We start from the raw sequence: 13620 nt of genomic DNA, 5'->3' as shown, positions 1-13620 counted from the left end.
CAGATATTCATTTTTACGGGTTATCAGAAAGTCTGCAGGAAGCACGTTTTTTACATGACTGCGTATGATGCAATCAAACATTTTTTTGTACATGATCGTATTGCATTCAATCTCAATTTAAATTTGCTCGTCCAATAAAAGCTGTGTCTCATAATGCACTTTACTCTTTACACTTCTGAAAAATGGCGTAGGCATATGGTTGCGTTTATGATTTTCTTAAACATATTTATCGTCATAAATGTTTAAGATTATTTTTTCGTGAATGATGTAATTATATTCGATTATCGGATAAATATGAACATTAGAAAAGCAGTATGTAGTATACATTTTATATCGATACCATTCGGTTTATATGCATGAATTGGCTAATCACCGATATCCACTGCGAAAAGCGGCGAATCACCACAAAATTGCAGGAAATCACCATGAAGATAATCTTGCACTCGCGCCACAGTTGAGACGAGTGACGAATCACATGAAATCTCGCTTATTTTCCACTTAAATATCATACTGTCCACGGTGATTCCGCAAATTATAGTTGATAACAAAATGTTCATATTTTTTATTTTACACTTTAAATATTTGCTTTTTTAATTAATAATATATACATTAAAATATTTTTATAGCCAAAATTTAGTTATTTAATCAGTCAAGGGTTAAAATTTATTATTTCACTTGAAAAGGAAACTAAAATGTAAGGTCATGGATGATTATGATATCTATAGTACTACCCTTGGCCCAGTCAGGGGACATATTTTTTTCAGATCAGTCAGGCCCTTTAATTTGTATCAGGTGCTTTTTTGTAAGTAACACAATAAGACTTTCAAGTTGCTTGATACAGTATACACTTGTAAAACATACATGTGTATTGATAATATTGGTCAATAACAGTCACCAGCCATTTGTGTGCATGTGCAGGGAAATATTACCAAAAGCAGCAATTAATTTAACACAAAATATTCTTACAGATTATTGTTCACATTTTGCCTTAACCAAACATGAAAAGGCTTCTACTAAGTCAGTAAAGCAATATGATTTGGTCAGCTGGTAGCTCTTAAGGGAGGATTTCTCTTATCACTTTCGGCAAATGTTAAAAATGACTGTCACTAATGTCACAGGGGTGTTTTTATATGATCAACTAAGTCCTGGCGTAGGTTTTACTTATATTTATCTGTATAAAACGGGCCTAGAAATATATAAAAACAATCTAACATAAACACACAATACAAAGATTACACATAACAATATCACAATAAAACTTAATGGGACGCGGAAAACAATACATACATTATAAATATAAAGTATAAAGAATAATATAAAATAGCTTACCACAGTGTCCGATGAATCTCCTTCATAGTTAATATAAAGAGTTACAGATTTCTAAACCTCTTAAATTGTGAAAGATCTGAAGAGTTGTGAGGGACGAAGGAATTTGGCGGGGAAGGAAGAAAAGGGTGAACGAACAACCCAATAAGAACCTTTCTCTCAATCTTTTTTTCATTCAAACATAAAACATAAAGAACAATTGGACGGATACGGTAAACAGTGCTCACACGAAAGCACGTGCAGCAGTTGGATAGCCTCAGCCGACTTCGTACATATACATTGTTAAAGGTATAAATTCAAAGTATTCCGATTTACCCAACAACAGCAGACGACACAATGACAAATCACCTTGACAAAGAAAAACGAGGACAAATGGAAAAGTCGGCACATGTGCGATGACAATTATTAGAGCTGCAACGATTCGATCCGATTCATCGAAAATCGATTCAAAATGCTTCGATTCGATTACGATACCAAACCTACCAAATCCGATTCGATTCTTTAACATATATACATATATATACATAGATGCGTAAAGCATGCTGTATTCTGACTATTGATACGGGAAGGTGAAGGTTTTATGTTTACCTGTAATTACGACCCGCGCGATTGGTTGCTTATTACTTTAGTCATCCAATCAATAAGCGCGTTACGGTCTACTTTCAGAAAAAGCGTCAAAATCGCTGAACAAGTTGTTGCCGACAAATTGAAATTATCAGATGCGCCTAAGAAGCTAAAATCAAAAGTGTGGCAGTATTTTGGGTTTCGGGATGGTAGCCCTACCGATAAAGCAAAGTGTAAACTGTGCTTCACGGATGTGGCGTACGCTAAGTCCGGCTCAACCACTTATCTAATGCAACATGTCAAACGCAAACATAACGTTGATTTAGCAAGACTAAGAGGTCGCACAAGTGCAACTACTTAAGTCGCGAGCCAGAAAAGTAGTTCTATTTCTGTTGGAATTTTGTTAAGTTTATTAGAGAATGTGATTTGTCCTACAGGTAACAGGTGATGCTGTCATGTCACAATGGTAGACATGCTTATTGTGGTTTTGGGTAAAAGTATTATGTGATAGTACAGGCTTTTTCCGCCCTATGCCACGGGTCCGAAATTCGGCCCCATTCCCAATGCAAATCTGGTTGTTTTTTTCCCAATTGAAAAAAAAAATTCCCAATTAAAAAAAAAAAAAAAAAAAATTTTTTTTTTTTTTTTTTTTTTTTTTTTTTTACCCTTTAAAAATATAAGTTGACCTGATCTGGTGTAGAAAATAGAAAGTATTGCATAATTAAATTATCTGTTGCCTTGAATTTGTTTTAAGAACTGTAAAATATGTTAATGATTATTTAAGACTTTCCTTTTTTTCCTCAAAATCCGGCGCTTCCCGCGATTTTTTTCACCTCAAAAAGGCCAAGCCTTTTCCCCAAATTCAGATTAAAAAACCTGCACTAATCACACATATTCATAATATTTTGTAAAATTTTAATAATAAGTTATCAAAATAGTCGTTATTTACCAGTTAACGGCTTCTTTGAAATATAAGAAACACTGTTTTAAATAATTTACATGCGATAATTTTTCCCAATTGAGCCAATTTTGCGATTAATTTTTTTCCCAAAATGGGGGTTTTCACGACGCGAAATTCCCAAAATTCCAGTGTGGCGTTTTCCCAAAATGGAGCGGAAAAAGCCTGTAGTACTACCATTCAACTGATTCCAGATACGTTCTTATGATTATTTATTAATTTTTATATTATTGTGTAATCAACACAATCTTCTAGTCAGAAGTTTTTATATTAAAATTCCTAATTTGCTTTTCTTTTTTATGTGTTTTATTGAAATCACATTTGAACAGAAATGTTAATTTTGAGGCATAAGAGTGAATATATGATAAAACTAGGTTTGAAGATGAATCGAATCGAAAAAATCGGTATCGGAGTGTCTGAAATCGAAATGAGCTGTTGGTGAATCGTTGCAGCTCTAATAATTATACGTTTGCGTGCACTTTAACTATGGAACGGCGCATGCAAATTCAATATAGGTAAAAACGGACACATAGAAAATGTCAAACTGTGACACTAACAACAGGATTTTCAAATGTTAAGATTTGAATTTGCAAGAAGTTGACTATTTGCCACTTGCTCTTAGTATGGTTAAAATAAAATTGGTTATAGTGACGATTATCAAATAAATATCAAGTAAATAACATGTATTTGTATTCATGCCCTAGCTACATCTTACCGGGCACAGGCAAGTGCTACTAATGCTGCAGCTATGTTTTTTCGCTGTGATTTGTCTTGCACTGTATGCTGTGTTTCTGCATCAGTTTTCTCACCAAGCCAGCTACAAAGCAAACTCTCAAGTCCTTTAAAACAATCACCTGGCTCTTTAGACAGACTTAATGGAGCACAGTCTCGAAGACAATTCAATAACACTGCAGAGGTGACTCCACATAGTTGTGGATCAACAAGGCTTTGAGACTGCAACAGAGGCAAGACTAGAAGAATGCTCACTCGGGTTGCAAAAGACACCTGGTCTGGATCTTTTAAAAGGCCTTGTTTTCTTAATAATACTATAGTGTCTTCTGTGGATGAGCTTTCTTTTTCACTTTCATCATCTGCAGCCACTTGTTTTTGGGCACTCCAAAGACCACGAAGGGCGTTCAGCCTATACTCTAGAAGCTTGGCATATGCATTGTTATGTGTACCACAAACAACCAACAATCGTTGAGATAGTTCTTCTGGATTTTTTAAGTCGAACGAAATGACCTCACTGTCGGGATCTTGCGAGTTGTTGACATCATTTGGAAGCGCAACTAAGTCAGAAACGCGCATTAAACCATCGTGTAGAAACAATGCTTCTTCTGTCACCGAAAGCCACTGGCAGCTCTCTTGCGAAGCAGTTGCCATTTGACCAAACGGTATTAATAATCGACACTCATTTAAAGTCATTCATTACGCGTTCAATTCTAAAATTAGAAATGTCAAAATTTCGAAGTTTCCATTTTGTTTGGAATGCTCGATCGACGAATAATTTAAAACCGACGTGTTTCAGATAAACCAGAAGTCAATGCAAACATTAACCGGACATACATATCTTATTTATAGGTTATATTAAAGATGCTCTACTTTTAAAGAAACAGTTTAAAAGTAATTCTCTTTTAGTTTATATAACAACTTAATCGATTAAATAAGATCCGGTCAAATAACTTTACATTAAATCTATCACCGCGTATAACCAATCTCCCAAGTGGTCTAGTGGTTAGGATTCCGCGCTCTCACCGCGGCGGCCGGGGTTCGATTCCCCGCTTGGGAAGTTCTTTTTCCCAAATTTCTTTCTTTAGTTGTTTCCATTATTTTTTAGAAAATTGATTACCAGTACTCTCACAGTTTTTTGGCATGTTTTGAAATAAGTCATTAAATGCTTTATATTGATAAATATATACATTGGATCTTAAAATCTCCAGTAAAAAATCAAGAATAATATTTAAAATAGGAAAAAAAAGTAGCCACAGCAGGACTCGAACCAGTGACCCCAGTGTCCTGGAGTAAAATCGCATTAGCCCGCGCGGCTCTTCTGCCAAGCACACTTGGTGAAAGTATTTTATGCATTATATATGAGCAATCTTCGTAGTTTCACAAAATTTAACGACAACAACATAACTCTCCAAATTATTCAATCGTTTCGCGTTGCAACGCTTTATAATTTTTAGGTTTTTAAATCGACAAAAGATGAATATATTGGCTATATTAGACCATGGTAAATGTTCAGTAATACTGTTTCCTCACAAATATCATAACCAAAACGAAAATTTGCGACTCTGAAACAACTTTTTTCAATTTTGTCAATTTAACAAACCGTGCAAAGATCCCTTAAATATTTCTAATCTTAAATACCAAACCTGCATATCACCATGTAATAATCAACGAACACGACTAAATCATTCAGATGTCGTAATCAACAACAGTACATATTTAAATCATTAGGAAAGTTAAATACAAAAACAAAATAGGTATTTTCACTTTTGCACGTGAAGGGTGTTGTCTGAAAAGTTCAAGGAAATTGATGCAAGACCACAGATGGATTACTTTTATGTTCAACGAAAGAGTAAATTTAAAATCCTGAAATGCATGATTTTCAAAGTTGTAACCAAGGCTATGATTTCTTCAACGCAAACTCAAAATTAACTCACCAAAAGTGAAAGATCATGCTTACAATCATGAATGCAATGGTCAGACCTTAATTAGAATACTCCGCCACTGTCTTGGACATACATACAAAAGAAATCAACCGGAAAACGTACACAGAAGTGCAACCAGATTCGTTACAAACAGAGATCACAATACAAGCTCATTATTTGTTATCCTTCATTTGCCGACACTTAAAACACGCAGAACAAAATCCATCGTGTTGTATAAAATTAGTCACCATGAACTGGTATAGTTGCAATAACTCCTCCTGATAACCATCTTGTTTCTATCGAGCCCCGACTCAGTAGTGTCCATTGATTTAAACCCATACAAACCTCAAACGTCTCTTCTAAATTTTATTTTTACCAGAGAACAGCCATCTTATGGAATTTACTTCATCCCATATCTGCTATACATGAGGCAGCAACAGTAGAAGTTTTTGAAACCATTTCTCGATCCTGCGTCTTCCATTGTCCACCTTCATTCGCCTTTAGAAACTTATCATGTAATTATTTTTTAACTAAAGTTACATCCAACTGATCATCTTGGTACAGATTTCACCCCTTAACCTATAGGCATCGGTACAAAATCTTCTATCTAGAAGAATGCCATCTCTGAAAAAGAAGAACCTAGTCTATTAGCTCCATAAATCTGTCATATTGCCTATTGGTCGAGTTTACGTGTGCGTGGTTGTGTGCAAGCGTGCGTCCACGTGAGCTTGACCTGACTGTATAATGTAGGACATAAGCAAGCCCGAATTCCTCCGGGTAAAGTCAAATTCGACATATGCCCGTCTAGGTGTATGTCCTCCCGTTTTTTGCAAACTCTGACATTGGCGTACCCAAATTGTCATCAAAATGATGCACTTCTAATTTGAATGATGATAATAAGCAATCATTGTTCTAAAGGTTAAATAACACCACAAGTTAACAGATGATCTTAAACAATGCATTAATAATATTGTTAGTGATGAATAATGGACACTTTGTTAGCAAGTGAAAGGCCTAATTTGTTGTATTTACTCGCCACACAGTGAAAACACAATTCAGCAAATGGCTGAACGATGAAAGGGCCAGTGTCCCAGAGGGGATATGCCGGCATAATTATGCTAAAAATTTGGCGAAGTCATATGCCATGGAGAGCATGGGTCCGACGCCCCGGTCTGTAACTTCATCATTACCCATTCATTTAAAAAATAATAATTGTGTATCACGTGCGAATACGATGTTCAGAAAGCGTGTTGCATGTCAGACCCGTGAAGTTAGTTTGACCTAAATATGCCATTGGCCTTTTAGCAATGTACATATGAGTTTTTAACGCGACACTGACAATTTCAGGCGGACAAATGCATATGAACCAACCGCAAATATTACTTGACACGCAATAGTGACAGTTGTATATCACGGTGCCTATACCACGTGACTTTTTAAGATCTGTGTGGGGAGTAAAATATCAACAAAAGCGCGACGAAGGTAAGATTTTTAAGGATAACTTTTTTAATATGTCACCATTTTTAATGGGATAAAGTGGAGAGCCCGCTAATTCATGAGAGTTTTCTATAGGTATCATGATTTTATAAAACAAATAAGTATTTTTTCAGTAAAGTGCAACCGCGCGTTTGAACGGTTAGAAAAGGGTAGGATCAGTGTGGGGACATTATTTTTTTTACACAAAAACATCACCTCTGGTGAAATTAAGAAATAAATTTTATGGGCGGAACTTACACTATATCATTTTGCATCCATTTTCAGGTTTCTGTTATTTATTTACGAAACAAAATTCAAGAAAACTATTCTTACAGTTATACGATCTGTGTGGTATACGTTTTTCAACGGATCTGTGTGGTATACTGTTTTTAAGTTTTTCAGTTCTATTTAGTTGTTTAAGAAAATGCTTGTCAACAATGTATTTGAAACGGGATTTTTAAATGCGCTAGCATGTAAAACACATAATGGCTATACACTACGCTTGCACCGCTTGTTAAACTAATACATAATTATGATTTACAGGCATGCTGTACAATCCCCATTATAATATTAAAATCTTACGCTGGAGCATCTTAAATCGATGACAAGTCCATGCTTACCTTAAATAAGTGTATACTTTATGTTATTGTTTCAAATTTCATTTTTATTTTGGCGCCAAACACTACTGTCAGGTGAAGTAATGTATTGTATATTATTTTTTATATTATATTTGCTTTAAGGTATGGCTCAATGCTCCGAATGCGGAAAAATGTCGAAGACCAGAGCTGGATTATTGCGCCACATTAGGGGACACGCTAACTCTGGAAACTATAACTGCTGTGGGAAAGCATTTCAGGTAAGATTAAATACCTTAAAAATAGTTACATTTTTATACAGTTATGCTAACAAACAGATGAACGGATTTTCTTGAAACAACACAAATATACAATATATCTCATCTCTCAGGTTATCATATATTTTGAAATAACTCAATAATCGTCAAATCGTTTGTAATTTAAAACTAACGAACGCGTGTCCTCAGATACTAATATTTTTGAAATAGCGTGTTTACGCATTGAAATGTCACGTGAATAAAATATGTTGTTTTTTTCTCAGGATGCCTACAATCTTAGAAGGCTTCAACGAACAAAGGACCCCAATGTCACGTGTGTTTACAGTGCGACAGGAGCTTTGCGGACAAGTTCCTACTCGTGGCTAGAGACAAAAGTGCAAAAAAGAGGGATTGGTGAAATGTTACCAGTGTGGGTTGGCAGTTAGGAGTGAGAATGACCTCAGAGAGCACGTCAATACCCACATGCACGACAAGTGTTACAGTAGTGAGGAGTGTTTCAAAACGTACAAACGCAAAACAAACCTTTCTCGATACGTGAAGACTTCACATAAATCCGTGAATACTGATTAAAAATCATAATAGTTTACAGTTTGTCTGTGTAACTTCATTATCGTTTTACGTTATTTTATTCGTTGTTTTACTTTTACTTTACTTTTCAAAATGATTCTAAAGTTATCCGAATTTGAATATTTTTTAGGTTTCGTTTAGTTCGTTTGTGTGTTTGAAATCATCTCAAATAATTGTGCAATAATTTGGATTTACGTTATTCATTAATATATCGCATCTGTGATTTATATTATCGAATCTGTGATTCTTTTTTAATTATAACTTGATTAAAGTTTTGCAATGTTTTTTCGTTGGTTTCAATTTTAAATACCGCTGTCACGAGCTAGTTCGATAATCATAAGCAGCCAGGGTTTCTAATACTAGGGATTTTCACGATTGCTTTACATAATTAACTGCCTGCTTATAATTACTCTAGGCCGTGGTAATTGACAGTAAACAATGTATGCAATGTGGTTGTGTATACAATACAATACTCCTTAATTCGAAATACGTCTTGACATTCTTCAGAGCTGCATCCATCCACAACACAAGAGGAGAATCGTACATATATAATCATATAATATAATATTTATTCATTTACTTTTTATATTCTCTTCAAAATAATTAACGCTAAAGATAAGCATACATTTGTTACACTGAATACAACGACATAATTTATAACATGACATTATCACCAACACATGGCGAATGATTGTCAATATCTATACTATGTAATAAACTAATGCAACAATATGAATTCCATATATGAAATAAAACACACAAACACACACATGTATATATGTTTCTACTATGACCAGTATTTTGTTTTTAATAAACATACCGTTTACCTTAAACTTTAAATAACAACAAAATGACAAGCCAATACGTCTGGTGGATTCTGTTTTATCAGTTTGTATTCCAAATTTGATTTCAAAACATACGTATTACTCCGGAAAGAACATGCCTTTGCTTTTTGTCAACCTGTGTAATATTTGACACAATTTCTATTGCAGAATTTGTGTCAGAATTAAAATGTCCATTGTGTTCGTCTATCCGCATTCTTATTGTTGGCAACAGTTTGCTATCGTTTCGTCTCGCCCGCTCCCACCTTACTCCTAGTGTCCCCTTCTGTATAGCATTCCTGTCTCGTGAAACTGTTTCCTGTTTTTTCTTCCCTTAACCCTTGTCCGCTCACTAGTGCCAAATAGGTGATTACTGAAATGAATGAATTTTTAAATAATAATAATAGATCTACTACTACTACTATTACTACTACTACTAGTAGTAGTAATAATTGTAGTAGTAGTAGTAGTAGTAATAGTAGTAGCAGTAGTATTAGTAGTAGTAGTAGCAGAAGTAGTAGTAATAGTAGTAGTAGTAGTAGTAGTAGTAGTAATTGTTGTATTGAAATAATTGAAATTAATCAATATATATATATATATATATATATATATATATATATATATTGTCGTTATTATCTCAATTTATCCGTAAATTGTAGAAACACGGATACCACACAGATCCTTCTAAACACGTATACCACACAGATCATATTACTGTTAGAATATTTTTCTTGATTTTGTTTTCATAAATATATGAAAGAAACCTAAAAAAAGAATGCAAAATGATATAGTGTAAGCTCCGCCCATAAAGTTTATTGCTTTATTTCACGAGAGGTGATGTTTCTGTGTCATAATAAAATAATGTCCCCACACTGATCCTACCTTTTTCTAACCGTTCAAACGCGCGGTTGCACTTTACTGAAAAAATATTCATTTGTTTTACAAAATCATGATACCACTACTTTATTTTTTTATTTGAGCTAGTGGGACGTTACACCTTCCTGAGATGTGATCAGGTGGTTTATCAAGGTGTGAAACTTGATCGGGTTGATCAATGGTTGTTGGGATATTGAAATGAATGGATGTGCAGTTCGCCTGATAAGGTAAATATAAATGTTTATTACATGTACTTATTACTTATTTGCGTATGCTTTGCAATTGTGACAGTGCTTGTAAGTGCGATTAGTGTTAAAAAGTTTGGTTGAGGAAAATGAAAAAAATACACTTGTATCACGTAAAACAAAAAAGAACGAACAAATATTTTGTGGAGTAAAACACCGCTAAAAGTATTGAAAACAACGAGTATATTAACGAATTTAGGAAGAACATAAAAACACATTTATATGTTTGTTGTTTTCCACGTGAAAGCGATAGCCATTTAACAATGCACTTGTGCGCCCAAAAGTGTATGAATACTTTTACGGAATCCACTCATTTTGAATTTTTAAAACTGACAGTTTTTATCCTAAATAAAAGGTTGTCGCGCTGCAACTAATTTGGAAAAATTAAATCACATTGTGATTTGGAACACTTTAAAACTTTAATCAATAGATTTCGACAAAACAAATTGGCGACATGTCCTTTGTCTGTATTTAATATACGTAAATGGGTGTCATCTCTAACATCTTTTTCGAACAGCTGTCCGTTTATTTGGATACAGACAGTAACTCGCTATGGGATCGGATACACCATGACCATCTGCTGGAGGTCACAGTAAAAAGACCGAAGTATGGATCGTTGAAATGTCATCTCTGCCACTGCTGTAAATACAAAGATAAGTGATAATATATCTTTTTTGAAATTGACGTTAGGCAGGTGTGATTAAAGAGACAATTGTGATATGCGATTGTCGTTGAGTTCCTATGGTAAGCAGTACTGCTGTTGGTACGCAGAAAGACAACACTGTCCATTCGACTTGATTTGTAGAGCTAGGACGTTTTAATGTTGTTGACGCTCTGTCTGTGTCTGTCTGCTAAAACTCTGGCAAGGCTCCTCAGTTTTTACTGCGAGGGACACACTTTTTTGCCCGCTAGCGTAAACACTGACGCGGGTCGACAGTGCTGGTACAGCGAGTCCGAGTCGTCCGAGTCAGCGTAAGCATTGTTAAAACGCCTTAATAATTAGCTTTAAAAAGCAAGTCTACTCGATAGCGTTGACGTTCTGTTTTCCAACAGCATTACGGTTAACTAAAGGCAGTAACTAAGGTCTTACATAATCTTATCCCTTTTTTCAGTGCAGCTGTTTAACGTAAACTCTGACATTTTCTTGCTAAAGGACGTATTTTAATTTACCTACCGGTATATATGCTAATACGTGTTTATTTTATTTATCTGTTATCGCTCCTTATCGTTGGTTAAAATATACTTAAGTGTATATTTTCAATAAAGTAGTGTTTAATTTATTTTTATTTCAGTTACTAGTTCGTGTCAGATGGGACTCTTTCACGATCCGGTTCCACTGCTGGAGAAGGATGGCGCAACGTTTTCGGATGCCATGAAGATTCTTCAATTTAGTCGCTGGTGGTGGTGCTGGTGGTGATGATGGTGGTGGTGATGGTTGTGATGGTGGTGGTGATGATGGTGGTGGTGATGGTGATATTGGAGGTGATTGAGGTGTTGGTGGTGGTGGTTTGGTGACGGTGGTTGTGATGGTGATGCTGATGGTCGTGGTTATAATGATGTTGGTGGTGGTGGCGATGGTGGTAGTGGTTGTGGAAATGATGATGTTGATGGTGTTGGTGATGATGCTGGTGGTGAAGATGGTTGTGAAGGTGATGGTTGTAGTGGTGATGATGGTGTTTGTAATGATCAACGCGGGAGATCAGTCTCCACAAGGTCGCATCCGGGGGATAACTTTTGATTATCCGAAAGGGTTCCTTAGAAAAGTCATACCCACTCGCCGTGGATATAGCGCACAATACATGTATGCTAAATAGGCTGTACGTACGTTCTCCCCCCCCCCTGACGTCGACCCTCATTTAAATCCAGGGAAGAAACTATGTCAGCCCGACAAGCAGCCGCCAGGAGATCAGCGTGCACAAGTCGCTTCCAGGGGATAACTCTTATTTGTCCGAAACGGGCCCTTAAAGGTGCATATCCTCTCGCCGTATATATAGCGTATACTACGCTTAATAGGCTGTATGTACGTCCCCCTGAAGCCCACCCTAAATAAAACCCTGGGTCGAAACTAGGTCAGACCGACAGGCAGTCAACTGGAGATCAGCGCGCATTTGGTCACTTCCGGTGATAACTCTTGTGTGTCCGAAAGGGGCCCTACACATAGCGCATAATATGCTAAATAGGCTGTTAATACGCCCCCATGACACCGACCCTAATTAAAACACGGGCCGAAATAAGGTCAGCCCGATAGGCAGCTGACCGGAGATCTGCCTTCACTACGTCGATTCCGGGGGAAAACTCTTGTTTGTCCGAAAAAGACACTTAAAGATGCATACCCACTCGTCGTCGATATATCGCATAATACGCTAAATAGGCTGTATGTACGTCCACCTGACGACGACCCTTATTTAAAACCCGAGCCGAAACTAGGTCAGCCCGACACGCGCCGACGGGAGATATGCTTGAAATAGGTCGCTACCGGGGGATAACTCTCGTGTGTTTTCGAAGGGGCCCTTAAAAGTGCATACCCACTCGTTTTGTATAAAGCGCATAATACAATGAATAGGCTGCATGAACGTCTCCCTCTGACGCTGACCCTAATTAAACCCCCGAGCCGAAAGTAAGTCAGTCCGACAGGCAACCGACGGGAGATCAGCGCGAACTAGGTCGATTCCGGGGGATAACTTTTGTTTGTCCGAAAGGGACCCTTAAAGGTACATACCCACTCGACGTGGATATATAGAATACTACGCTTAATAGGCTGTATCAACGTGTCCCTGACGCCGACCCTAATTAAAACCCCGTGCCGAAACTAGGTCAGCCCGACACGCAGCCGACGGGAAATATGCTTGCAATAGGTCGCTACCGGGGGATAACTCTTGTTTGTTCAAAGAGGGTCCTTAAAGGTGCATACCAACTCGTCGTCGATATATCGCATACTAGTAATACGCTAAATAGGCTTCATGTACGTCCCTCTGATGCCGACCATAATAAAAAACTCCGAGCCGAAAGTAGGCAATAATGACAGGCAGCCGCCGGGAGATCAGCGTGCACTAGGTCGCGTCCTCTTGTTTTTCCGAAAGGGGCCCTTAAAGTTGCATATCGACTTGCCGTAGATATCGCGTATACTAAGCTTAATAGGCTTGATGAACGTCCTCCTGACGACAACCCTAACAAAAACCGTGGGCCGAAACTAGGTCAGCCGAAGGTAGATCAGCGTGCGCTATGTCACTTCCTTGGGATAACTCTTGTTTATTCGAAAGGGGCACTGAACGGTTCATAC

At 36.8% G+C, this 13620-nt stretch overlaps 1 protein-coding gene, 1 long non-coding RNA gene and 1 other non-coding gene across 5 annotated transcripts in view; 2 read left to right on the top strand and 1 right to left on the bottom strand.

Moving 5' to 3' along the window:
* LOC127853101 (probable E3 ubiquitin-protein ligase HECTD4) overlaps window positions 1-4335 on the bottom strand; it is a 115561-nt gene extending 111226 nt beyond the window's left edge. For all 3 annotated transcript variants that reach the window (XM_052387308.1, XM_052387317.1, XM_052387325.1), the window contains exon 1: window positions 3564-4335. In XM_052387308.1, coding sequence (XP_052243268.1) covers window positions 3564-4273 — 710 coding nt within the window. In that variant the 5' untranslated portion in view covers window positions 4274-4335. The remainder of the gene's footprint in view (window positions 1-3563) is intronic.
* A 230-nt stretch (window positions 4336-4565) lies between these two features.
* On the top strand, window positions 4566-4637 carry Trnae-cuc (transfer RNA glutamic acid (anticodon CUC)). The gene has a single exon. It is a non-coding gene; the product is annotated as a tRNA-Glu (tRNA).
* A 2279-nt stretch (window positions 4638-6916) lies between these two features.
* LOC127853462 (uncharacterized) lies at window positions 6917-8174 on the top strand. Its single transcript, XR_008036621.1, has 3 exons — window positions 6917-6984; window positions 7719-7834; window positions 8095-8174. It is a non-coding gene; the product is annotated as an uncharacterized LOC127853462 (long non-coding RNA).
* The last annotated feature ends 5446 nt before the right edge of the window (window positions 8175-13620 follow it).

The sequence above is a fragment of the Dreissena polymorpha genome, chromosome 1, assembly GCF_020536995.1.
Source record: "Dreissena polymorpha isolate Duluth1 chromosome 1, UMN_Dpol_1.0, whole genome shotgun sequence".
Taxonomy (NCBI): domain Eukaryota; kingdom Metazoa; phylum Mollusca; class Bivalvia; order Myida; family Dreissenidae; genus Dreissena; species Dreissena polymorpha.
The sequence above is the reverse complement of the archived record's forward strand: the minus strand, read 5'-3'. Positions and strand labels throughout refer to the sequence as shown.